This window comes from Arvicanthis niloticus, chromosome 1 (assembly GCF_011762505.2).
Source record: "Arvicanthis niloticus isolate mArvNil1 chromosome 1, mArvNil1.pat.X, whole genome shotgun sequence".
NCBI classification, from domain to species: Eukaryota; Metazoa; Chordata; class Mammalia; order Rodentia; family Muridae; genus Arvicanthis; species Arvicanthis niloticus.
In genome coordinates this window covers 116135723-116162803 of record NC_047658.1, presented here as the reverse complement: position 1 = coordinate 116162803, position 27081 = coordinate 116135723, and the positions used below count along the sequence as shown (strand labels likewise).

General features: G+C 39.8%; 1 protein-coding gene and 1 long non-coding RNA gene across 2 annotated transcripts in view; one reads left to right on the top strand and one right to left on the bottom strand.

Moving 5' to 3' along the window:
• Positions 1 to 7183: 7183 nt before the first annotated feature.
• LOC117721828 (solute carrier family 22 member 27-like) overlaps positions 7184 to 27081 on the top strand; it is a 48489-nt gene continuing 28591 nt past the window's right edge. The window contains exons 1-2 of the mRNA XM_034520684.2: positions 7184 to 7748; positions 8751 to 8856. Of these exons, the coding sequence (XP_034376575.1) occupies positions 7349 to 7748; positions 8751 to 8856 (506 nt within the window). The 5' untranslated portion in view covers positions 7184 to 7348. The remainder of the gene's footprint in view (positions 7749 to 8750; positions 8857 to 27081) is intronic.
• On the bottom strand, positions 21088 to 26100 carry LOC143435176 (uncharacterized). The gene is made up of 3 exons (XR_013105237.1): positions 26005 to 26100; positions 22069 to 22213; positions 21088 to 21532 (listed from the first exon to the last, which is right to left on the bottom strand). It is a non-coding gene; the product is annotated as an uncharacterized LOC143435176 (long non-coding RNA).

Here is a 27081-nt window from a genome sequence, read left to right as displayed (position 1 = left end):
CAAAAAAGATAAAGAAGGACACTTCATATTCATGAAAGGAAAAATGTACCAAGAGGAACTTGCAATTCTCAACATCTATGCCCCAAATGTAAGGGCACCCACATACATAAAAGACACTTTACTAAAACTTAAAGCATACATTGCACCCTACACAATAATAGTGGGAGATTTCAACACCCCACTCTCAGCTATGGACAGGTCATGGAAACAGAAACTAAATCGAGACACAATGAAACTAACAGAAGTTATGAACCAATTGGACTTAACTGACATCTATAGAACATTTCATCCTAAAACAAAAGAATACACCTTCTTCTTAGCACCTCATGGTACCTTCTCGAAAATAGACCATATAATTGGTCACAAAACAGGCCTCAACAGATACAAAAAGATTGAAATAATCCCCAGCACCTTATCAGACCACCATGGATTAAGACTTGTTTTTGACATGGACAAAAACATCAGAAAACCGACATACACTTGGCAACTGAACAATGCTCTACTCAATGATAACTTGGTCAAGGAAGAAATTAAGAAAGAAATTAAAGACTTTTTAGATTTAAATGAAAATGAGGACACATCATATCAAAACATGTGGGACTCATTGAAAGCAGTACTAAGAGGAAAAATCATAGCTCTAAGTGCTCACAAAAAGAAAGTGGAAAGAGCATACATCAACAACTTGACAGCAAACCTGAAAGCATTAGAACAAAAAGAAGCTAGTATACCCAAGAGGAGTAGACGGCAGGAAATAGTCAAACTCAGGGCTGAAATCAACCAAGTCGAAACAAAAAGAACTATACAAAATATCAACAAAACCAGGAGCTGGTTCTTTGAGAAAATCAACAAGATAGACAAACCCTTAGCCAGACTAACCAAAGGGCGCAGAGACAGCATTCAAATTAATAAAATCAGAACTGAAAAGGGAGACATAACAACAGAAACAGAGGAAATTAAAAAAATTATCAGATCCTACTACAAAGGCCTATACTCAACAAAATTGGAAAATCTGGAGGAAATGGACCATTTTCTAGATAGATACCAGGTACCAAAGTTAAATGAGGAGCAGATAAACCACCTAAACAGTCCCATAACGCCTAAAGAAATAGACACAGTCATTAAAAATCTTCCCACCAAAAAATGGTTTCAGTGGGCCAGATGGTTTCAGTGCAGAATTCTTTCAGACCTTCAAGGAAGACCTAATACCAATCCTCTTCAAGTTATTCCATCGAATAGAAACAGAAGGAACACTACCCAATTCATTCTATGAAGCTACCATTACACTCATACCTAAACCACAGAAAGACTCAACAAAGAAAGAGAACTACAGACCAATCTCTCTTATGAATATTGATGCAAAAATACTCAATAAAATTCTCGCAAACCGAATCCAACAACACATCAAAACAATTATCCATCAAGATCAAGTAGGCTTTATCCCAGGAATGCAGGGATGGTTCAATATTCGGAAATCCATCAATGTAATCCACTACATAAATAAACTCAGAGAGAAAAACCACATGGTCATATCACTAGATGCTGAGAAAGCATTTGACAAAATTCAACATCCCTTCATGTTAAAAGTCTTGGAAAGATCAGGAATACAAGGCCCATATCTAAACATAGTAAAAGCAATATACAGCAAGCCAGTAGCCAACATCAAACTAAATGGAGAGAAACTGGAAGCAATCCCACTAAGATCAGGGACTAGGCAAGGCTGCCCACTCTCACCTTACCTATTCAATATAGTACTGGAAGTCTTAGCTAGAGCAATTAGACAACAAAAGGAAGTCAAAGGGATACAGATAGGAAAGGAAGAAGTCAAAATTTCACTATTTGCAGATGATATGATAGTATACTTAAGTGAACCTAAAACTTCCACCAGAGAACTCCTAAACTTGATATACAACTTTAGCAATGTGGCTGGATATAAAATCAACTCAAACAAATCAGTAGCCTTCCTCTATTCAAAGGATAAACAGGCAGAGAAAGAAATCAGGGAAATGACACCCTTCACAATAGCCACGAATAAAATAAATTATCTTGGAGTGAATCTAACAAAGCAAGTGAAAGATCTGTATGACAAGAACTTCAAGTCTCTCAAGAAAGAAATTGAAGAACATCTCAGAAGATGGAAAGATCTCCCATGCTCCTGGATTGGCAGGATTAATTTAGTAAAAATGGCTATCCTGCCAAAAGCAATCTACAGATTCAATGCAATACCCATCAAAATTCCAAATCAATTCTTCATAGAGATAGAAAGAGCAATTTACAAATTCATTTGGAATAACAAAAAACCTAGGATAGCGAGAACTATTCTCAACAATAAAAGAACCTCTGGGGGAATCACCATTCCGGACCTCAAACTGTACTACAGAGCAGTAGTGATAAAAACTGCTTGGTATTGGTACAGAGACAGAAAGGACGATCAATGGAACAGAGTTGAAGACCCAGAAATGAACCCGCATACCTTTGGTCACTTGATATTTGACAAGGGAGCTAAATTCACCCAGTGGGTAAAGGACAGCATTTTCAACAAGTGGTGCTGGCTCAACTGGAGGTCAACATGTAGAAGAATGCAAATTAATCCATTCTTATCTCCTTGCACAAAGCTCAACTCCAAGTGGATAAAGGACCTTCACATAAAGCCAGGTACACTGAAAATATTAGAAGAGAAGTTGGGGAAAACCCTCGAATACCTAGGCACAGGGGAAAAGTTCCTGAACAGAACACCAATGGCTTATGCTCTAAGATCAAGAATCCACAAATGGGACCTCATCAAATTGCAAAGCTTCTATAAGGCAAAGGACACTGTCAACAAGACAAAACGGCAACCAACAGATTGGGAAATGATCATTACCAATCCTACATCTGATAGGGGGCTAATATCTAATATTTACAAAGAACTCAAGAAATTAGACACCAAACAACAAAATAACCCCATTAAAAAATGGGGTACAGAGCTAAACAAAGAATTCTCAACTGAGGAAACTCGAATGGCCGAGAAGCACCTTAAGAAATGCTCAACATCCTTAGTCATCAGGGAAATGCAAATCAAAACAACACTGAGATACCACCTCACACCAGTCAGAATGGCTAAGATCAAAAACTCAGGTGATAGTAGATGCTGGCAAGGATGTGAAGAAAGAGGAACACTCCTGCATTGTTGGTGGGGTTGCAAGCTGGTACAACCACTTTGGAAGTCAGTCTGGCGGTTCCTCAGAAAATTGGACATAGCACTACCTGAGGACCCAGCTATACCACTTCTGGGTATATACCCAGAAAATGCCTCAACAAATAACAAAGACATATGCTCCACTATGTTCATAGCAGCCCTATTTATAATAGCCAGAAGCTGGAAAGAACCCAGATGCCCTTCAACAGAGGAATGGATACAAAAAAATGTGGTACATTTACACAATGGAATATTACTCAGCTATTAAAAATAATGAGTTCGAGAAATTCTTAGGTAAATGGATGGATCTAGAAAATATCATCCTGAGTGAGGTAACCCAATCACAAAAGAACACACATGGTATTTACTCACTGATAAGCGGAGATTAGCCCAAAAGTTTGAAACAACAAAGATTCAACTACCAGACGACACGAAGCTCATGAAGAAGAAAGAACAAGTGAGGATGCCTAGGGCTTTCTTAGAAGGAGTAACTAAATAACCAAGGGAGCAAATATGGAGACAAAGTGTGGGTCAGAATCTGAAGGGGGGGTTGTAGGGAGACCATTGCGTCTGGGTATTCATTCCATAGGCAGTCACCAAAAATAGACGCTGATAGGGATGTCAGGATGGGAAAGCTGACAGCAGCCTGATAAGGCTGTCTCCTTAGAGGTCTCTCAGAGGCGGACATACCCAGAGACAAATACCCACAGCTATCCATTAATCTGATCAAAGTTCCCAATGGAGGAGTTAGAGAGTAAATTGAAGGAACCGTGAACCGTAAGGGCTGGTGGCTCTGTGAGGAGAGCAAGAATACCAACCAGCCAGAGCTCCCCAGGGTCTAAACCACCAGCCCAGGAGCACATAGGGAGAGACACATGACTCCAGCTGTATATGTAGGGGAGGATGGCCCTGTTGGGCATAGGTGGGAGACAAGATCATTGGTACCCTGAAGGCTGAGCACCGAGGGGGGGGGATCTGAGGGTGGGGAGAGAGGCTGGGGGTAGGTGGGTAAACACCTACATAGAGGCAGGAGGAGGGGGGATGGGATAAGGGGTTCCTGGGTGGTGGGGGAAATATGGTAAGGGGATAAAATTTGAAATGTAAATATTATATCCAATAAAAGAGGGGAAAAATAGAAAAGCGGTTAGAACCAACATTCTTAATAAAATGTCAGCCCTCTTTTAAAAAAAAAAACTATCTTGATACTAAAATTTGTTTTGAGAATTGTATATTGCAGAATGATCAGCCTTGGTGTATCTACTCAACAAGCAAGCTGGGCAGACCTGCTCAAACCTCTGAGGTCCGTGAATTCCATCTGGAGGCAGTGAAGACACAGCATCAGAGGATTGTCAACTTGCTCTCCCCCCCACTCCTCTTCTAATATCTCAACGCCCATAATCAGCTTGAAGAAGCTAATGATGAGTCAGCGCCCCTATTCCCTGGGCATGGGGACTAAGGTGGTAAATGTTGGGCTGTCTCCCTAGGGAAAAGTAGTGGTTTTGTCGGAATAGAGAGGATTAGCTAGGGTTTATTGCATAGCCATAACCTATTAGTAGAAATCTGTATAATTAATATCAAGATGAAGATATAAATTCTTAAATGGCACCAATTTACTTTGTTTACAAATTTTAAGGTTTTCATTGGCATGAGCTTCTTAGTGATATAAGAGTGAGATGAATATTGTTACTCTCATAGGCATTGTACCAGTATAACACACTTAGGAATACAAAGCTTAGACCCAGTCCTTCTTTAACTTTTTTAACTGATTTGAGATGGTCAGCCTGTGAGTTAAGGGACTATAGCAAATTCATGACTTGGAGTTTATTATAAGGGTGTTCTCTATGTTTTATTTAGAAATAGCTGAGTGGAGTTAACAGGCAACAGTCCAGATTACCTTACATGGATAGCTGGTTTTCAAAACATCAGAAATCCTTAGAATTGACATGACAAACATTTCAGTATTAATGTTCATTTTCATTAGAGACCTGTCTGCTCCGGACAGCTTCCTATGTTAAATTCTAAGAAGAAATTGAGCATCCTTGGAGTTACTCCAGTTGTGGTGAGACAGCCACTAGACAAGAATTGCCTCTTTCCATCTGCAGACAAATTACTGTCCAGAAAAGGACACACTTGCAGAATAGTCGACTGATTATATCTGCCTAGACAGAGTAATCAGCCCTTAATAATTCTGCAGCACTAAGCTCTGTCAGATGATCCTGGGCCAGAAGGCAGAAGAACAGATGCTCCAACGTTTTGAAGTAGAGCGAGTGTCCAGGTGTTCAGAGGTCTCTATAAATTGGCTAAGTTTTAGAAGCTATGCTTTGTGCTTCCCACAATTATAGTCAACTCAGTCATTCTGGATTTCTGACGGGGTTGAAAACTTATAGCTATTTACTTTGAGAGAAAAGATCTGAGTGTATGGTCATCAGCTGACATTCATCCTAAAGCCAAGGAAAAAGCCAGGTTCAGAACTAAGTGTTTTAGTTAGGATAGATGACAGAGGTGCTGGTTAGTCAACAAAAGGATGGACTGGGTATTAGGACTATCTTGTATCTCACTGGTACAAATAGGCATAATTATGCTCTAATTGTATTTTGAGAGAAAAGTTTCCTTTTAATAGGAAGGGTGATGTGTAGGAGGAGCTAAGGTGGGAGGAGTACTGAGAGGAAGAAAAGGAGTAAGAAGAGGAGAAGAAGAAGGAGAGGAGAAGCTAGGTGATGAAAGAGAGATAGAGGGGGGAGACAGGGAAGCAGATGTTCATGTATCTCCACCAGTCAAAGATAGTTGATATATCTAGGTTGGGTAGTGGGTTACACCTCTGATTAAACAATACCAAACTTATAAAGCCTATGATTAACATTTCTTAAAAAAATGTATAAATGCAAAAAGGAAAAGGGGGCATGGGATAGGGGTTTTCTAAGGGGGGGGATGGGGAAACGGGATGGTATCTGAAGTGTAAATGAAAGATCTAATAAAAAAACAATTAACATAGGAAATTATCAGTTTTACTGATCAAAAATTGTTAGGTCTTCAATAGTTCATGTGGCACATAATTGAATAAATTATGTGATTGTGCTAATGGTGATTTTTGTGACACCATCCACCAGTAGAAATAGCAGTTGCTGATGGAACAGTTTATCTTGTTAATATCTATTCAATGGTACTATAGATTCGCCAGTGTTTGGTTTGTTTGTTTGCTTGTTTGTTTTGGATTACAATTTAACTCTAACCTTCTGAACTCACCCAGATACTCCTCCCAACCCTCCTTCAAAGTGATATTCTCTTTTTTCACTGTTCTTGCATGCATATGTATATATCTATATACATATATATTTATAAATATAACCTGATGAATTCATATGAAAAAAAAAGGAGCCTGGCAACATATTGACAGGCAAAGCACTAGATTGATCATTAAAAGCTTACATGGTTGTAAGCAAGGTAGAGACAAAGAGAGAGAAAAGCTCATTAGTAATGGCACAGCCATTTTAAACTTCTAACCTACCCCTAGTGACAAATGTCCTCCACTAAGTTAACACCCTTTAATCTCATCAAAAAGTTCCATCTACTGAGAACCAAGCATTCAAACATATGAGTCTGGGAGGGACATTCATTTTGAAACAGCATGTAGTCCCTGTTATACTTTAACTAATTGAATTTTAATTCTTTTCCTTAACTCTTTTAACAAACTTCAATATTAAACACAACACACTGAATAAAAAATAAAATGGATCACCTTGGAGTCTTTCAGATTGCATGTTCTGCAATGCATAATATGTTATAGTTTAACTTTTTTGTTTTCTGAGATTTGCGGATCAAAGTCTATATTTGATCATGGGGCATTGTGTAAACAAAATACCTTTAAAAATAAATTTTAGACAAATTCAATTGCAGAAATAACAACAGTATTAAATGCTTGGTCACTTTTGAAAAAGAAACTCAAGAGAAAGAAAAATTCATTACAAATCACCATTGCCTCACTAAAGGGTAATTATTCTATGACAGCAATGCAGAAGTGAATGAGAACATATGAAGAACAACTGAGGATCAACATTATTTATGGTGTCTTTGTGAAATATAATTTTTTAATTCTTTGAACTAATATTTTTCTATTTAATTATTTGTCTAATAGTAAATTATTCGTCTCCCTTTGGAGATCGTTATTCAGCCTCAATGGCTGTTCAGGAACTCCTGAATCAAGTTGGAAGCCTGGGGAGTTTCCAAATCCTTCAAATATCCTTTTTATTCTTCCTCAATTCTATTGCAATACCTAATACTATGTTGGAGAACTTTACTGCTGTTGTTCCCAGTCATCACTGCTGGGTCCCCATTCTTGACAATGACACTGTTCTAAACAATGACACTGAGATCCTGAGTCATGATGACCTCCTGATGATCTCCATCCCTTTGGACTCTAACCTGAGACTGGATAATTGTCATCGTTTTGCCCAACCACAGTGGCATCTTCTTCATTTGAGTGGTACTTTCTCCAGGGTGACAGAGTCAGACACTGAGCCCTGTGTGGATGGCTGGGTGTATGACAGGAGCAACTTCCTTTCCACCACTGTAACTGAGATAAGTCTTTCCTCAACATGAATTCATGATGTAGCTTTACCAATAGCACAGATACTGGATATTCATTTAGCACAGTCTACAACTTTTAGTGAACATTATTTACTGATATATTAAATGTGAGTCATTTCTCATTCTAGTATTTGTATTTTATTCTAAGGATGACTACAGTTTATGAATTAATTTAGTTCTCAATGTTTTCTATAATATATGTATGTGTACCACATATGTGCTTGGTGCACAAAGAAGTAAAAGAGGGTGTTGTATCCTAGGAAACAGAAATTAGAGGTATTTGTGAGCCACTATGTGTATGCTAATAACTGAACTAGGGTCCATTGCAGCAGCAGTAAGGGCTCTCTATTGCTTAGGTATCTCTGGGTGAGTATAAAAAAACCACAAGGCCATCTAAGGCTGTTGCCCAAAGATAGAGTAAATATGTTTCACGTGTGTGATCCAGGATAGAATATCAGCATTGCCTAATAAAAGACACTATATTTTACCTCTATAACAAGCTAGAATGTTTCTCATTATTAGAACACTGTCCCACTTGGTTAAATACTCACTTTTACCAAAAGTAAAAAAAGAAAGCAGTAAAGAAATGAGAGAGAGAGAGAGAGAGAGAGAGAGAAATCTACACCTAGTGGAATACTATGAGAGTTTATACACTAATATATATGTATATTATATATATATTATATATATGTATAATATATATTATATATATAATATATCCAGAAAATTCTTTAAGTATCTCAAATAATTGCATTTTATGGCCTATTTGAGAGATCATCTTTGTAAGTTTTACAAATCATTAACCTAAACTATAGTGTTAACTTAGAGAAATTTAATATTAGCTGATATTAGAAACCACGTTGTATTCAAAAGCAATGTGGAAGAGTAAGATAAGGCTACAGAGTAAAATCAGGAGTTATGGTAAAGGGTTAGAGCAAATGGCCCTAACTAGGTAGGTGTGATCTCTTATTTGGTGCTTTTTCTCTTTTCTAGTGGGACCTGGTGTGTGAATGTCAGGCCCTTAATTCTGTCACTAAATTATTATTCATGATTGGCATATTTATAGGAGTTATCATATGTGGCCATCTGTCACACAGGTGAGTATGTTTAAAGTGCTCCCACCCACTCTACATGTACTTTTAGTAGATGGGACTTATAGAAGATGAAGTATTGATTGTACATTATACTGTCCTAATTCTGCCACTTTACCAATAAAAAAATCTCTGAACAGATGTTCAAAATGTGGGTACACAAGACAGCTTAGAAATTGAGAAAGGGCTAACTATGGGAGGAAAGACTAAGAAAATTGCACCATCAATTTCAACGTAGTTACATAATTTATAGAAAACAGTATTGTCCTTGGTTAAGGCACATGGCTACCTTCCTTTTGGACATTGAATTGAATAGACTAAATCTCAAGTGAAAAATATGGCATTTTAGTTGCTTGATCATGACAAATAGAATGCCTTTTGATGCCTGTGAAATATACAACCGTGTGTCTTTGGGGATGTGTTGGTTTAAGGAGATATTTATTTGAGTTCATCTATCTCAGGGATAATACTTCCATCTTGCTGCCAGGGTCAAACTAAGTTCCTGTTTCCAGTCCAGAAACCAACTTCTATCCTGTTTCTCCAGATGTTTCTTTTTTTCAGATGTTTCTTGTTTGTCTCTTAATCAGTAGATTAGAAAAAATGTAAAGAGAGGAGTTGCCTGTTATCTAAACTTAGATGCACAAGTCATAAATGTATATAACTTGTTTCCTGTCATGACCTAACTAACTACGTGGAGATTGTCCACTCATTCTTTCTCTAAACTTCCAAGGCTCTGAGTCAAGAATCTTGAAACCTGGAAGCCTTAATAAGGCCCAACCACCAACATACTCCCTTCCTATGACTGGCTGGCTGTAAGCCATGACAAATGTCCAATGCTCCTATGTTCAACTCCTTGGGTAAAAAGTATAACTGGACAATGTTCTAGCTCACCCCGCTCCCCCTCGTTTTGTTATTTCATCCTTTTAAATTGCTGCACAATTTTCTTTCATGGATATGGTTCTGTTCCTGAGCTGGCCACCTCCCTGAGTGCTCAGAGAATAAAGCCTTCAATTTAAGCCTCATTCTTTGAAGTGAATTATACCTATCACTTCTGTGCTTGCTTCTGCTTGATGCAGATTTCTGATAGTTACACATTCCAAAATATTATGTAATTAGGCAAGTAAATACTGAAGCAATAAATTGTGGAATAAGAATTGGTATCTTAAGCCTGAATATATTTTCTTTAAATAGACAATTTTATCAAATCAACTTGTTTCATTTTTCTTCCCTGTTATACAGACACTACTTAAAACACAGGAGGTTGAAGCACGGCTGAACCATCACATATTTTGAGACAAGATCTTTACAGGAAAGTGAAACAATAGGACTTTCTAGAAGAGGGTAAAGAAATCCACTCTGCAGGGAGGCTCAGGAGGTAAATCAGTAACTTTGAGAAGTCCTTAACATTGACCAGATTCACTAGCCCCCCTTTTTCCCATGTGTAGGACCCCAAAGGACTGCTGTGCCCTGGCTGAGATTTTCCATGTGCTTCTGTCTACAAAGTAACATTCTGAAGTTTTTCTAAGAACAAAACATCCTGTTGAAGGATGATGCCCCAGGAAGGGAATTTACACTTGACATCCTATTGCCCACCAGTTGAGTTCCTGTTTTTTCCTGAGTTTGTGTTTTTCCTTCCCTGGCTTGATGTATATATTGAACCTGCCCAGTAAAAGCATTGGCATTCTCTCACAACAAATGACCTGAGTCTGAGTTGTTCTTTAATCCCCCAGACCTATGCCTGAGCTCAGTACCATGGGCAGCGCCTGCGCTGTCACCCATGCATGTATAAGTAGTTAGCATTTCTGAGAGACACTCTCAGACAAGCTGATTTGCTTAGAAAAAGCTCAGACCAACTGAATTGTCTAGAAGTGAGAGAATTTATCTTAACAGGAGGTGGTTCAAACCAGCTGTGTTGCCAGCAAAGGCCACCCACCAACCTGTTGAACTAACTGTGTGCCAGGCAGGGCACTCTAGTTCTGTCTTTCATGAGCTATCTCCAGTGCTGGATGTATCTGGTGATGGAACTGTCTTTGAGTCATGTTACTCCCTTGGGAGCTCCTCACACATATTCCTTTGCCTAACTCAATAAAACTCATTGGTTCAACAAGTTAGATTTTGTGGTGTCTATTTTTGGGTCTCTTATCACTTCTCTATCTGAAGTGAGTAGAAATTAGTTAATATATTTCAGAAATAGTGTCACACAATGTTTTCATAGTACAATATTCATTTCTTCTTTGAGGAGTTCCAAAGAAAATGTTAATACTCCAAAAAGGAAGCAGTACACTTAATGAGGAAATATGTGTCAAAACTTTAGATACTGTGATGTAATGAAACAGAGAGATCAGAAAAAAACACAAAACAATGAAGGCTATTTAAAAAGAGATTAGTAAAGTCACAGAAGTCACATAGTACTGAATTTTAACAACAAAATCAATCAAGTGCAATGTACATGAACAACAGAAAACTGATGTTTAGAATTTCTATTTTTATTGAGTCCACTTTTGGAAACAGATAACAAGGCTACCACCAAATGCTTACCATCTAAAGCATCATTACATTTACCAATGTTATAAATGACCTTTTCTGTGATAATATATTTATTTTATATAACTATATAGTATTTAAGCTGACCAAGATTTACAAACTATAACTTGCTGGCAGTCAAGCAAGTCAGCACAAGTCATGGCAAAACTCCAATGGAAATTCCCTTGCTCAAGTCCATGTGTCAAATTATATCTGGAAAATGCTGCAGCATTCTTAATCAACATCATGGAATGTAAGAGATCATTCATTTATACATTCTTCTCCAATCTATATTGAAATAGATTTTTTAGGTAAAACATGTATGTCTTATAAGTCTGTCTTAACATTTTATTGCTGTGAAGAGACATGACCAAGGCACCTCATAAAGGACAACATGTAATTGTGTCTGGCTTTATGGTTTCAGAGGTTCAGCCCATTATCAACATGACAGGAAGCATGGGAGCATCAAGGTAGACATGATGCTGGAGAAGGAGCTGATAGTTTTCCACCTTGATTCAAAGGCAGGCAGGAGACTATCTTCTGCAGGCAGCCAGGAGGAGGCTCTCTTTCACACCTGGTGAATCTTGAGCATTGAGTCTTCTAAGCCCACCCGCAAAGTGACACACTACCTCTAGCAAGGCCACACCTGTTCCCATATGGCCACACCTCCTAATGGTGACACTTCCCATGGTCAAAGTACATTCAAACCACCATAGTACTCATGAGATGGAGTGTATAATTCACATTTTGATGTGACTAAGCTGATGAGAGTTGCAAACAACACAAGGTTTCCAGTTCCCATTTGTTAGCACAGCTGCTCCTATAAAATCTGTACAAATGATTTGTTCATTTCAACATAAGGTATGGCATTTCTAGTGTTCTAAGAAATGCAGAATTTTGTTTTCCTGTGTTACATCACTCTCCCTTTGTGTTTGTTCATTCTCAGTTTTGCTCATTTCACTCTTTGCATGTTGTGGATAGCCCAGCCTCTTGTTTGATGGTAGTTCTACTCCTGGGAGGGACTGCAGAGAAGAAGTGAATGTTGTGAACCTTCTGTCCAATTGAATTTGTCAAATAAAGTCTAGAGCCAGTGATTGGGCAGTAGAAGGGGAGGTGGAGAAAAAGGCTTAGAGGAGGAGTTGGAAGAGGAGGAGTCAGAAGAGGAAGTTGATGGGAGAGAGGCTATGGAGGCAACCAAAAAGCCGGAGGTGGAAGGACAACAGAGGAGAAGAATGTGGCCTAGAAAAAAACACAAGTTGTAAGGGATCTCATAGCTGGGGAATAGAGTAGTGCAATGGTAAATCTGCCCAATCTAGGCATGAAGTTTATAATCATAAATATTGACTTGTGTTTTCTTTGACTGGACTTATTTGGGTCGGAGATTTACCGCAACAAATTGGCCCCCAACTTATTACTTAGGACTCAACTAACCTGAAATAAAAGTTCATTGCCTCCCAACCTCTGAATATGGCTTGGGCAGCCTTCTAGGCTGCACCAGCATGTATTGAAAGCTGAGTGGGTCTGAGGGCCTAAAAAGAACCATAGAGAGGCTTCCTCTCCCAACCCCCAGACAGAGAGCTATGGCCAGAGTCAGGAGAAGCACTCAGGCTGCAACTGGGCTTGCTCAGTGCCCTGTAAAAACTGCAAGGAGGGACAGGTGATCCTAGAACACAACTGCCTTTGAGGTCATTTTCAGGCAGAAACAGTGAACTGAGGGCTCCGGACCAGGTAATTCTTTGATATAAAAAAGACACATAAAGATACAAAAACAATACATAAAGATGACAAAAACAATAAATATCTTTTGGGCTTTATGTAATGATATTTCAAATGGTTTGACAGGAATCAACTTAGGGAACATAGACACCTTATCATTTATCAGTGCTGTAATATTTATTCTCTTGATTTACTATGTCTTCTCAAAAGACAGGTCCCTAGATAAAAGATTCCTTGCCTTGGAAAATAGATTAAAAGTAACAGTAGAACTAAAGGTACAGAATTTTATTGGTCAAAATAAGCAACAGCAAGGAGATAGAGATAAAATTTGGAAACAAAGTCTAGAAGATAATTTACTAAAGTTAGGAAATCAAAATTAGGCAGACACTGCAATATTAAAATTACAACATAAAGAGAAGTTAAGATTATGGAAGCAGAGCTTAGAACAGAAGATACAGGAAATTATAGAGCAGCATAAACATCAGAAAGAGAAACTTATGACTTGGCAAAACGGCTTAAAGGAAACAGTAGAATTGAAGACACAAGAAATTATAGATCAGGATAAGAGACAGAAAGATGAAATTGAATGTGGGAGACAGGAGCTTGAAAAGATGATAGAACAGAGGATGCAGCAGCTCACAGATCAGACTGAGCAGCAGAGAGAAAATAATGAGGAATAGAAGCAAGACTTGGAGAATAACCTTGTAAGATTAATCTATCAAAATGTTCCGAGCCCCTCCGTGTCCCCAAGATTTCAAATGTGAATGGGGTCATCTCAGAAATAACTGCAGGAAAAACCAAAGTAATACAAAACAGGAATATGTCAAAGATGTGGCAAAAGCTGACATCTGACTAGGGAATGTAGAGCAACAACAGACAAATGGGGCAATACCCTGCCAAAAACTTCTAGGGAGGCCTCTCGCAGGCCCTAATGCCAGTCATGGAGAGTTCTCTTCCTCAGGACAGTTAAATGTCACTGCTTCAAAAACAGATGTTCTGAGACCAGATAAGGCTGAGGCAAGTTTTATAGACAATTCAGAAGGCCTCACAGGTAGCCAAAAGTGAATATTTTGGCAAACTTCTATAGAGGATTAAAGACCAAAACTAATACTAGTGAATAATACTGAGATTGAAGGGATGGTTGATACTGGAGCAGATGTCACAATTATCTCTCCAAATTCTTGGCCTGAAAATTGTCCACTTCAAGAAGTAGACATCCAGTTTCAAGGACTTGGGACTTTATCCAAAACAAAACAAAGCACCAGATGGCTTAAATGTATAGGACCAGAAGGTCAGATAGGAAAACCGAGGCCATATGTGGCTGATATAGCTATTAACTTATGGGGAAGAGATGTATTACAACAGTGGAAAACCTAAATTAATATTGCCTCAGTGTCAGTGTCTAGTCATGAAACCCATCAGGCTCCTAATAAAATTTAAAAGTAGTTAGGAAACATTATCAAAGGCAGTCACGGACTGTCTAAGCTGTCCATAAACAAGATACAGCAGAGGCCGACAATTTAGCTCTACCCCAAGGAGCCATTGCTGCCAAGACACCAACAGCCTTACCACTAAGGTGGTTGACTGATCAACCCATTTGGATTGAGCAGTGGTCTATGACAAAAGGAAAATTACAGGTATTAGAACTGCTAGTCCAGGAGCAGCTGGAGGCTCAGCATATAGAACAGTCTACCAGTCCTTGGAATTCTCCAGTATTTGTCATTAAAAAGAAATCTGGCAAATGGAGGATGTCGACATATCTCAGAGCAATTAGTAAGATTATTCAGCCTATGGGTTCCTTGCAGCCTGGTATCCCATTGCCTTCCTTGTTGCCTAAGGAATGGCCCATCATAGTGATTGATCTGAAAGATTGTTTCTTCACGATTCCTCTACATGAATGCAATAAGGAAAGGTTTGCTTTCTCAGTACCTACCTTCAATAGAGGCTGCCAAGTAAAAAGATATCATTGGAAAGTCTTACCACAAGGAATGGTAAATAGCCCTACCTTGTGTCAATACTTTGTACAACAGCGATTGGAGATGATTCTCAAACAATTTTCCAAAATAATTATTTATAATTTTATGGATGATATTTTGTTGGCTGATCCAGATATTAATATTGTGGAAAGAATGTTTGATGAAGTAAAGAAAACCTTGCCTTGCTGGGGATTGCAAATAGACCCCGAAAAAATACAAAGAGGGGATTCTATTAATTATCTAGGGTATAAAATAAGTCTACAAAGGGTTAAGCCATAAAAAGTACAAATCAGAAGAAACCAGTTATGGACCCTTAATGATATCAACCAGCTGCTGACAGCAATTGGCTTGGCCACTCAAGAGCTGAGTAATTTATTTCAAACTTTACAAGGCGATAAAGATTTAAATAGCCCATGGAAACTGACACCTGAGTGTCGCACGCCGCTATCTGACCAGCAGAAAGACACAACACAACGGAGTCCTTCCCAAAGCAGTTTACTCAGGTTCTCAGCAAGATTCTAACAAGTGGTCCCGAGCCTTCTCCGTGTCCGCCTTAAATCCCTGTAGCCAGGCAATGCCCTCCGGCCACATGGCATCTCTACAGTGATCTACGTCAGATCGGCCCATATCATGCAACAACCTCATGCCAACTTGGCGTTCAGGCAGCCAGAGCCATCTTAGGGCAAGGTCAACTGGCATCTCACACCTGAGGCTGAGAAGGAGTTAGCCTTGGTAGAAAGAAAATTACAGGATACACATCTAGATCATATTAATCCAAAGATGGCCTGCATCTTAGTTATCTTACCTTCTACTCATTCTCCTACATGAATTCTTATGCACAGAGAAGATTATATCATAGAATGGATATTTTAGCTCATAAACAGAGTAAAAAGTTAAAAACCTACATTGAGAAGCTCTCTAACTTCAACAATTAGCTGGAATGGACCCGGCTGAAATTGTTGTACCTTTTACTAATGCAGAAATTGCCTTGTTATGGGCACAAGATGAACATTGGCAAAGAGCGTGCAGTAACTTCTTGGGAGAGATTAACAACAGATATCCTAAAAGCAAGGGCTTCAGTTCATAAAAAGAACTAATTGGATTATCCCTCATATATTAAAGAAAACTCCAATATCTGGAGCCCCTATGTTTTACACTGATGCTAGTAAATCAGGAAAGGCGGGATATAAATCAGAAGACATAAGTAAGGTGGCTGAGAGTCCCTATAAGTCAGTTCAAAAATCTGAATTACATGCAATAATCATGGTGTTGTCAGATTTTCAAGAGTCCCTTATTATAGTAACTGGCTCTCAATATGCAGAAAGTGTTGTTTTATACATAGAGATTGCTGAACTTATTCAGGATGATTCTAAATTGACCTCACTATTTATTCAACTACAACAAATTACCAGAAATAGGAGTTACCCACTATATATGAGACACATAAGATCCCATACAGGCCTGCCAGGCCCTCTAGCACAAGGTAATAATGAAATCGACCATTATTGATAGGAAGCATTCTAGAGGCTTCAGAAATCCATAAAAACCACCATGTTAACAGCAAAGGTTTAAAGAAAGAGTTCTCTATTACTTGTTAACAAGCCAAGGAAATTGTGAGGTAATGCCCTACTTGCTCATTATATAACCAAACTCCCTTGCCTACAGGAACTAACCCTAAGGGTACCGAAAGAAATGACATTTGGAAAATGGGTGTGTTTCATTTTACAGAGTTTGGTAAACTGAAATATGTGCACCATACTGTAGACATGTATTCAGGATTTCAATGGGCAGCTGCCTTGGCATCAGAAAAGGCTGATTTTGTAATTACACATTTGTTAGAAGTAATGGCCATTGTGAAAATACACATACAATTTAAAACAGACAATGGTCTGGCATATATCTCTAATAAGATAAAGTTTTTTACATATTATAATATAAAACATGTTACAGGCATATCACACAATCCTATGGGACAAGCAGTTGTGGAGAGATCTAATCAAACTCTAAAGGAAATGCTTAATAGGCAAAAGGGATCAATAAGAACCCCCAAAGATAGATTACATAGTGCTTTGTTAACCTTAAAATGTTTTAATGCTAATGAACAAAACACCACAGCTGCTGAGAGACATTGGATGGTGGAAAAAACTACTGAACTAAATCAACCTGTTTGTATTAAGGATATTCTGATGTCAGAATGGAAAGTGGGAAATGTGTTACACTGGGGGAGAGGTTATGCCTATGTTTCCACAGGAAAAGAAAAGCTGTGTGTTCCTTCCAAGTTGATAAAAATCGGATATGACAAAGGGAAACCTCCTGAAGACCTTGTCGACACAGAAGAAAAAGGAGACTTAACACAATCAACCAAATAGGTGATGTATTGTTTATGTCTCTTATATGGAGACAGCTCTGGACAGGATGCCCACGCCATCTTGTAATGGTGAATGCTAACACGCTCACTGTGGCTCCCAACATCTCCCCCTATCTATATATTTAAGATGGAACAGCCTATTGCCTATCAAGCATGGCACCAACTCAGTGAGGGAAAGCAGAGGCCTGATCCCCTTTGCAAAATGAGATATTGTAATGGGTTTACTTCCCATACCCATCTCGATGCCTTTTGACGGGGAAAGGGAGCCTCCACCCTGGGGCACCACCAGGGGAGGTTTTTTGGCATCAAACCTTTGTGCAATCAGGCATACTTTCGGGAAATCTATCCACACTCATGGAACATTCCCTGTCGAGTACCCACTCGCAAACACCTCTAGATATTCAAGTACCACAGTTATTCAGGCAAGGGCTGGCTAGACTTAGACCTCTCATCGACCCAGTGCAATGGGCTGAACCCTTGGGGTGCATTGACTGAGGGTCTCAGTCATCAGCTACTTTCTTAGCCTAGATAGCCAAATTTCAGGGGGAGATGATTGCTCAAGGCTTGGGTGATAGCGACCTTGTCATGTTTTTGTTGGGCTCTGAGCTTACAGACCAATCATCATGAACACTAATCCACAACATAGGGCTGCACCAAACAGGCCTATCCCCACCCTTTAAGAAAAAAGGAAAAGGCAGAGGTAAGCCAAGAAGTAAAATCGCCAGGGGTAACAGGGTCCACTCGTGTTCCATTAAGGCTCGAAATCTGGATCTGCAATTGCTGCTGCATCTGGTCCAGCTCCCTAGTCCACTTCCCTTGTAAATAAGCAGAAAGATTATGGCTTTGAACAAATGCATCATTCACAAATCTCAGAGGTGTAATACAAGATGTGGGGTTGCTGACACGCAGCTCATTTGAACCACATCCGTGAGCTGCTCCACATGGGCTTGGAGCAAATCAACTCTCTGGTTGACCAACAGAATGTCTGATGCCAGGTATGCATCCACTTTCTGTAGAGTGGTCAAAGCCTCAGAGGTCTTTTCTGAGATTTGATTAACAACAGTAGCTGCTGTAACTTTATTAACCATGTCTGTGTTGGCTGTCACAGCTGCAGCTGTAGAGATGGTAATAGCAGTGATAATGGCTGCAGTAATGTCAAAGTCTCTTTTATGTCTCAATAATGATGTAGTAGGGAAAGTTTCGGGATCAGCTTCTACTGGGATGGGCACAAAGGTAGGCATGTGCACAACCAAGGCTAGGTCTAGTAATCCATTCCAGCATTGTGCCAAAAGCATGTAATATTCTTGCAATCCAAGATATCAGAATTATTTTGAAAGTTGGATAACATAAAGAAAAATGGGGGGTCCACACACACTGACACCGGTTGTGCAGATGCATTCCTAAACACCTTATTAATTTTAATGTTATTCAAATGGCTAGAGATATTAGATCGTGTAGCTGAAACGTTTTGTACTTCATGAAATATACCATTCAACAAGGCAAAGGCAGATACACTGGCACTAGCTCCAGCCTCATTACTCAACACCCAATGATAAAAGGGCCAAATATTTTCTATGCCAATGCTCTTACCTGTATTATTCATTATAGCCAAATCGAGAGGAGGGGATAAATTAAATCCTCTGGCAATTTGCCTCTTGGGTTTAATCTTAGACTGGCAAGGTGAAAACACCACTGGAAAGGACAAATCTGGATAGTACCACGGTATCATCTGTTGCAAAGTGGCATTATTGGTATGCCAATTGGACCTCTTAATTATAGTCACATTACTTCTAATCATGGTGGTGGTAATGTTTATAGGTGCTGATGAATTCAGACCAATATTTCCCGATCCTTCCATCTGTCCTGAACTAATCTGATTCAAGACAGCCCCTAGCACTCTTGTCTCTACCTTACTGTAAGTCACAGGATCCACCCAATTAGCAAGAGTAGCTTTCTTAAGAATCATACAAGGTGTATGCAGTTTACTTGTCTATTACCCTTGCTTGCTGCCACAAAACAAAGTGTAAAATTTAATGGAAAACTTGTAGCATTATATAACTAAGGCTGCTGGTAGGTGCGCCGAGAGCACAGGGCATCCATGTAACTCTCAGTAGCTGTAAACAACGGCAGCACTGCAGAATTTGAATGTACTGGCATGGGAACAGGCCAAGATCTAACTATGGCCCATAGTGGTATACTTATCCCCAAATCGAACATCAGCATCAGGAGAATCAGAGCCGTTATCTTGCGATCTAGCTTCATTCTTCACGATCTACACCAGCCGCGTGGGGACCCAAATTGGATTGTCTTCACCCTGTGGAGAAACACAGACAGCTCCCCTCCCCAGCCATGGCAGGGGTCTATCGCGTCCCTGACCTTGGAGAAGGACAGCAGCCATCTCTAAATTTGCTGCCGCAAGTCCTGCATTAGTGAGGGGACCTCCCAAGCCACGACAGATTCTTAACCAGTCAAAGATCATTTGTTCAATTAATGGCATTGCTTGCTCTGGTTCCCCAAAGATTCTGCCAGCTGCCTCAGTCATGCGGGCCACAAAGTCAGAGAAGGACTAACTGGTCCCCTGAGTTATTTTGGACAAATAAAGATTACTCCCTTCTCGCCTGGGGAGAGACTTCCAGGCCTTAACAGCAGCTGATGCTATCTGTGCGTAGACCTGCCAGGGATGAGTGGTCTGGTCATTCACGTGTACGCCAACTCCAGCCAGCATGTCAAAAGTCCATAATTGTTGTCCCTCAGTGTTTGCATTAATCCTGGCTTGTGCTTGCAGTGCCTCGTGCCACAAGGCCTTCCACTCTAGGTATTGGCCCATATTGTTAAGTACTGCCTTCACCATGTCCTGCCAGTCTCCTGGCATCATAGCAGCTGTACTTAATCTCTCCACTTGGGATACAGTAAAATTAGCCCAATTCCATATGCGTGTACTGCCTCAGCTAATTCTTTGACCTGCCTATACTCTACTGGGGCATGAACACAGGCTCCCTCTGCCTCTTCAAAGACTGGAAATGCCAGCTGTAGCTCTAGGCTTTCTTCTTCGGAGCTGCTAAGGTCTATGGCGGCAAGCTCCTTAATGGGGTATGGGGGGGGGGTGTCCTTTTGACCTCTACTCTCTCATCACCCGGTGAAGTGTCCTTAACCTTAACAGGCCCTGCAGTGGCCCCTGTTCCTTTTGAGTACTCTTTTCTTTGACCAGGCTCCTTGGCCTGTCTCTGTTGCCCAGGCTTTTTTGCCTGCTTCTCCTTTCCAGGCTCCTTGGCCTTATCTTTTTCCCCAGGCTCCTTGGCCTGATGCCGACTAACACGCTCTGTTTCTGATACCCTGGAGTGGACCTCTCTTGAAACCTCTTGACTTGCACTACTAGCTGGGCTGCAAGCTAGATCCCCACAACACAAATAAGCTAAAAGCAAAAACAACACAAACAAGAGGCCAACTAGTGCAGCGGCAACAATGGGTTACAATCCGCTCATAACGAAGGCTTCCACCCCAAACATATCTCTCAGAGATGTACCTCGATCCTGTAGTCTTTTAACCCGCCCTGAATCTCGGGGGGGGGTCTCTGCGGCGCCTTGAAACTCCCGGGTTTCGGCACCAGATTGTTCCATGCCCCTTCCAAGTCCCCTTCGCCCGCGAAAGAGACACGTGAGGCAGTGTTCGAGTAGTTACTACAATGAGGCTTTATTCTTGTATCAGCAGAAGCGGAAGACCCCAAGCCCGGGAAAGGCACTGCTATATGTACCCTAGAGTGGTGTGTTCACTTCTGATTGGCTGTTCACTCATCACCCCATATTATGCCCCGGGATGGGCAGTGACTTTGGCGCTCTTTTGCCTTTTGCACCTGCGCAGTTAGTTGTTTACTTGTGGGAGCACAGGATGCCCGCGCCATCTTGTAATGGCGAATGCTGTCACGCTCACCGTGGTTCCTAACAGGTACACATTCAATTTTGGGTAACTTGGGCAATGATTTAGACTGTCATTAAAATTCTTAAGGAGACAAGTTGGATATTAATCATTAGAAAGACATGCTGAATTCCTTGCATGAATACAAACCTTAAGACTGTTAACAGGCAAAAAGAGAAGATTCTACCTGTTTAGACAAAATGAAAAGTAAAAATTAGTGCTACCAATAATGATCCCAGTGACAACTTCCTCAAATTCTTTACTAGAGCCTCCTTTAGAAAATGACCTTGATGCATGTAATGAGGAATTTGATAATCAATCTATGTTGTAGATTGCTGTTTGTATTTTCTGTTCCCTCATAAGGGGTGCCCAGACTAGGAGGAGAGCATGTAATCAGGTGATGTCAGTTTAAATATTAATTGGTCAGATAAGGCTAGAGCCTGTGATTGGGTAGTGGAAGGAAAAGGCAGGCTGAAAGATTTAAAGAAGGGGTGAAGAAGAAAGGAGAAATGGAGATGGAAGATGGAGGGAGAAGAAGATAGAGAAAAAAGAGGTTGAACAGTGAGCAGACTCACATTGCATGGAGATAGAAATATCTAGGGATTTCATAGATGGGTAATAGAGTAGTATAGGGTATATTTGCCCAATCTAGGTGTGCTGCTTGTATTTTTATCAAATAAGTTTTATGTTCTCTGCATGAGCATTTTGGGGTTGGAGTTTTACCATTATAAATCTGGCTGGTATAATATAAGTCTCTGGTGTTTTCATTTCACAGGAATAAGGAGAGCTGGGTGGGCAGTAGCTGTTGTTCTGCAGTCCAGCCACAGGGGTTGGATGGCCTCAGTAATTCAGTTTAGCATGCAGAGACCTAGAGAAGAGGGGTTTTAATATTTTTATTTGATATTTTATTTATTTATATTTCAGATGTTATCCCCTTCACCATTTACCCCCCATTAATCTCCTATCCCATCCCTTTTCCTCCTTTTTTGCTTTTATGCCATTTAAATTACATGTATTAAGGTCAGTACTAGGTTGAGAGACTAGCAATTCAATAGATGCAAATAGTCAAGGAACAAGCAAGACAATAAACCCAGATAGTCAAAGGGAACAAGCAGGACAAAAAACAGAGTCCCGTGATCACTTCCATGATCACTATTTCTAAGGACTTATCGGGATAACCATAATATCTGAGCCTACTTACCTGTCCTAGCCCAAAGTCATTCTCATGCCTGAAACCTACTTCTTTGTTCTAGCCTAAAATTTAGATTCCTGCCTGTAATTACTTCTTTGTTCTAGCTTAAGATTTAGATTCCTGCCTGAAATTACCTCTTTGTTCTAGCCTAGGATTTAGATTCCTGTCTGAAATTACTTCTTTGTTCTAGCCTAATGTCAGATTCCTGCCTGCAGTCCATTTCCTTGTCCTTGGCCAATGTCAGATTCCTGTCAGGTAGCCCCAAAAGCTCTCCATATCTCCCCCATTTTTATTGCATAAACCAGACTGAGCCTATCTTAGGTTGTTCTGACAAGAATGCCTTCCTTACCCATCATGGAATATGCATTATCAAAAGCAATGCACTTATGTCTTAGGTTGGTATGGCTCTGTGCAGAATCTTGCCCATCCTAGTCTTGCAAGCCTGTTAAATTAATAACTCTGTCTGGGGGTCCATTTTCAGTTTGAATCCATGTACTTTGGCTGCCAACATGTTGATGTAGTTAGAGATAAGCTTTAACAAGATGGGCAGGAATAAAAGTATTCCCAGGACAAAAGTGGCTGGCATGATTTAGCTATATTTGCCATTCTTGAGGTTTGACCAAAATGGAAATACTGACCTCAAGCCATGGATAATTTTATCAGTATTATCTGCAGCATCAAAGCTCAGTAGAGCAGCATTCTTTAAATTCATAATCTCACTATGCAAAGTTAAAATATCCAGAGAAGTGTAAGAATATGCCAAATAATTTACAGGTGTCTTTAAACTTTTTTCTAATTATAATGATTATCATTGTAAATTTTAGAAGTAATCCAACTCCAAGGGTATTTGCATTAACACTCAAGATGACTCCTAACAGTTAAACCCTTAACCTTCTTCCAATAATTTGAATAGGATACAGAGCATCAATCCATTGTTCCAAACACCTATATAAATCCTCTTGAATACTCAACACATTAGTAATTTTTTTGCTAAATGACTAACAAAATTAACTGTCTTAATAGTAAATTTTTTTGCTAAATGGTTTTTAAAAAGTAACTGTCTTAACTTCTTGTGTTAAAGCTATTGCAGAAGCAGTGGTGCTAGCAATTAATGTAATTAAAGCTGTTAGAGAATGGGTTTTGTACCAGTGGAGCATGGCACCAGGATAACCATGGGGGCTGGTCATGACTGCCAAATGCCAGCACCAGATTTAACATCACTTAATTTTAAAACTACATACTGCAAATCTAATACTGAATTCTCTTCACTATTTGACAAGGACTTACAAGAGCTTATGAAAATGCTAAATTTACAATGTAGGCAATCTAGGCATAGCAGGAAAAAAAGGAATTCAATTTTTCAGTTTCTCCCTGGTCTCATGAACTTGGTATTTCCACTGCAACTTCAACAAAATCTAAATAGTTAATACCTAATTATGCACTTACCAATATATTTAAGAGTTCTAGAAAAAAAGATAGCATTGAACAGGCTTCTAATATTACCTTGAGAGTTTCTATAGGGTTAGGTGCATCCTCTCCCACTGAGGCCAGACAAGGTAGTCCTCTGCTACATATGTGCCAGGGGTCACAGATCAGCACATGTATGCTTTTGGGTTGGTGGCTTAATCTCTGGGGACTCCCTGACACTATTGCTGGTGCCATGTTGTTCTTGCAGACAGGAGCCTAACATGACTGTCCTCTGAGAGACAATACCAGAGCTGGCTGATACAGATCCAGATACTTACAGCCAGTCATTGAACTGATGCCACAGTCTCCTTTGGAAGAGTTAAGGGAAGTATTGAAGGAACTGAAGGGGACAGCAACCCCATAGTAAGACCAACAGTATCAACTAATTTAGACCCCTGGGAGTCCCCAGAGACTAAGCCACCAACCAAAGAGAATATATGGGCTGGTCTGAGGTCCCCAGCACATATGAAGCAGAGGACTGCCTCTGGCCTCAGTGGGAGAGGATTCACCTAATCTTATAAAGAGTTGATGCCCCAGGGAAGGGGGATTAGTGGAGGGGAGACACCCTTTAGAGGCAAAGGGGATAGGGTGAAGAACTCTGGGAAGAGGGACTAGGAGAGGGGGCAACATTTAGGATATAAATAAATAATTTTAATTAATAAACATATAAAGGATAAATGAAAAAAAAGAATACTTAGTGTGGATACATAAAACATATTACACCTCAGAGATATGGACACAATTCCATAAAATACAACAGTGCAGGCCCAAAAACACCATTAAAAAGTGAACAATCTGAGTCTGTTACCCCAAAACTAAGTCACCACCTCCAGACAGAACCACAGTCAGACACAAAATGACTAACCTCATAAAATGTCATACACTCAAAAATAAATGGCCTGGATCTAGAAGCAGGATGGCTCAGAGACTTGTGTTAGAACCAAACATGGCCAAACAAAAAAAAAAGTCAAGAAATGATTCTTAATGATATTCTTCACCCAAAGATGGGTGCAGAGTCTAACTGTTATCAGAAAGGCTTCTTCCAGCAGCAGATGGGAACAGATAAAGTGACCTATACCCAAATATTAGGGAGAAGTCTTAGAACCTCACATAATAGTATGAGAAAGGATTGTGGAAGCCAAAGGGGTCAAGAATACCAGAAGAACACAGCTCACAAAATGACCTTGTCAGGGCTCACAGGGACTCACAGAGACTGAAGTGGCAACCACAGAGCCTGCATGGGTCTATGCTAGGCCCTAAACTATGGTTGTTTAGCTCAGGGATTTGGTTGGACTCCAAATGCTCTTGGGATATTTATCTTTCTACTGGGTTGTATTGTCCAGGCTTGACATGAAATTTTATGTCTAATCTTATTACATTTTGTTATATCATTTTTGGTTGATACCACTGGAAGAGCTATTTTTTAAGAGAATTAGCAGTGGATCTAGGTGATAAGAGAGGTAGGAAGGAAGTGGGGAAAAGGGGTAGGGGATAGTATATTTAGGATACATTGTATGAGAAAAAACAAATTGAAAATAAATAAGTGCCTAAAACAAAGCAGAATTTCCATGTGATTATTGCAAAGACATTGAAAATAACACCTAATCCAGAAAACAGCCTGTGGTAATTTGAATAGATTTGGCCTTCAAAATGTATGCATTTGATACCAATATATATATATATATATATATATATATATATATATATATATATATATGTATATATGTATGCTTTGACCATAGTGAGTGACCCAATTAGGAGGTGTGGCTTCCTTAGAGTAGGTATGGCGTTGTTGAAGAAAATGTATACATGGGCTTTGAAATATAATATATATGTTCAAGTTTTTCTTAGTATAAAACACAGTAGTTGCATTTCAATTTGATCAAGATGTAGAAATCTGAGCTCCGCCAGCATCAAGTCAGCCTGGCTGATGCCACACTTCCCACCATGATGATAATAGACTGAACCACTGAAACTATAAGCCCAAATTAAATGTTTACCTTTGTAAGAGTTGCCTTGGCCATGGTGTCTCTTCACAGCAATGAAAACCTTAACTAAAAACTTGGCATAAGGAGTGGAACATTGCTTTTATAGGCGTGATCATGTTTTTGTTGGAAAAATAAGAACTTTGGAACTGTGGAGTATTGCTGTGATAGACACATTTTTATTCAGAGAAATATGGACTTTGGGACTTTGGATTAGAAAAGCTGAAAATTTTAAGTGTTGTTTAATGGGTCATCCTAGCAGGAATTTTGAAAACTGTTGTGCTGACGGCAATTTGAACTGTGGAGAGTTGGTTCAAGAGGTTTCAAAAGAGAAGGATTTTAGCATGTTTCCTAGAGACTGTGCTTGTAATATTTTGGTGAATAATGTGGCTGCTTTTCTCCTTATTTGAAGAGTCTAAATGAGGCTAAAGAGAAAAAATCAGATTAATTGCATTGACAAAGGAAATCTCAAAACAGACTAGCATAGACTTTGGCCTGTGGTTCACCTTTACAAGGAGTGTTTTGATCAAACATAACAAGCTTAGAAAGAAAAAATACAAAATTTTTGGTTCAAGTATTAAAGTGACACCAAGAAGTGGAATGGAGCTAAATTCTGTGTTGAATGAGACAACCCTGTTAGAGACATGAAATATAATGAAGAGATGAGTGACCTCTGAACAAAATGCAGCCACTGAGGCTTCCATCTTTTGAATTGGAATTGAATAAAAGCTTAAGTCCAAGGATGGTGTTACACACAAGACTGAAGACCTCAGGGGGCTCTGTGGCATGGAAGGCAACTGACCCAACAGACTGAAAGCCTCCCTGGGATTCTGCTGCACACAGGATAACAAAAACCACAGTCAGTAGACACCTCCCTCCCAAAGAAAATCTTCACACTAGGGTGCTCCTCTGGAGACCCACCAGTCCAAAGACCTCCCAGGAGATGGACTGTAGCCAGGCCAACAGATCAGCAGCTTCTCTGCTCTACTGAAGAGCCCCCAGTTGGAAGCCCCCACAGGTGGTCTGCTACAGCCAGTGCCACAGATAAAACAGGAGACATAAAGCAACCCAGAGACAAAAGAGGCAGACTAC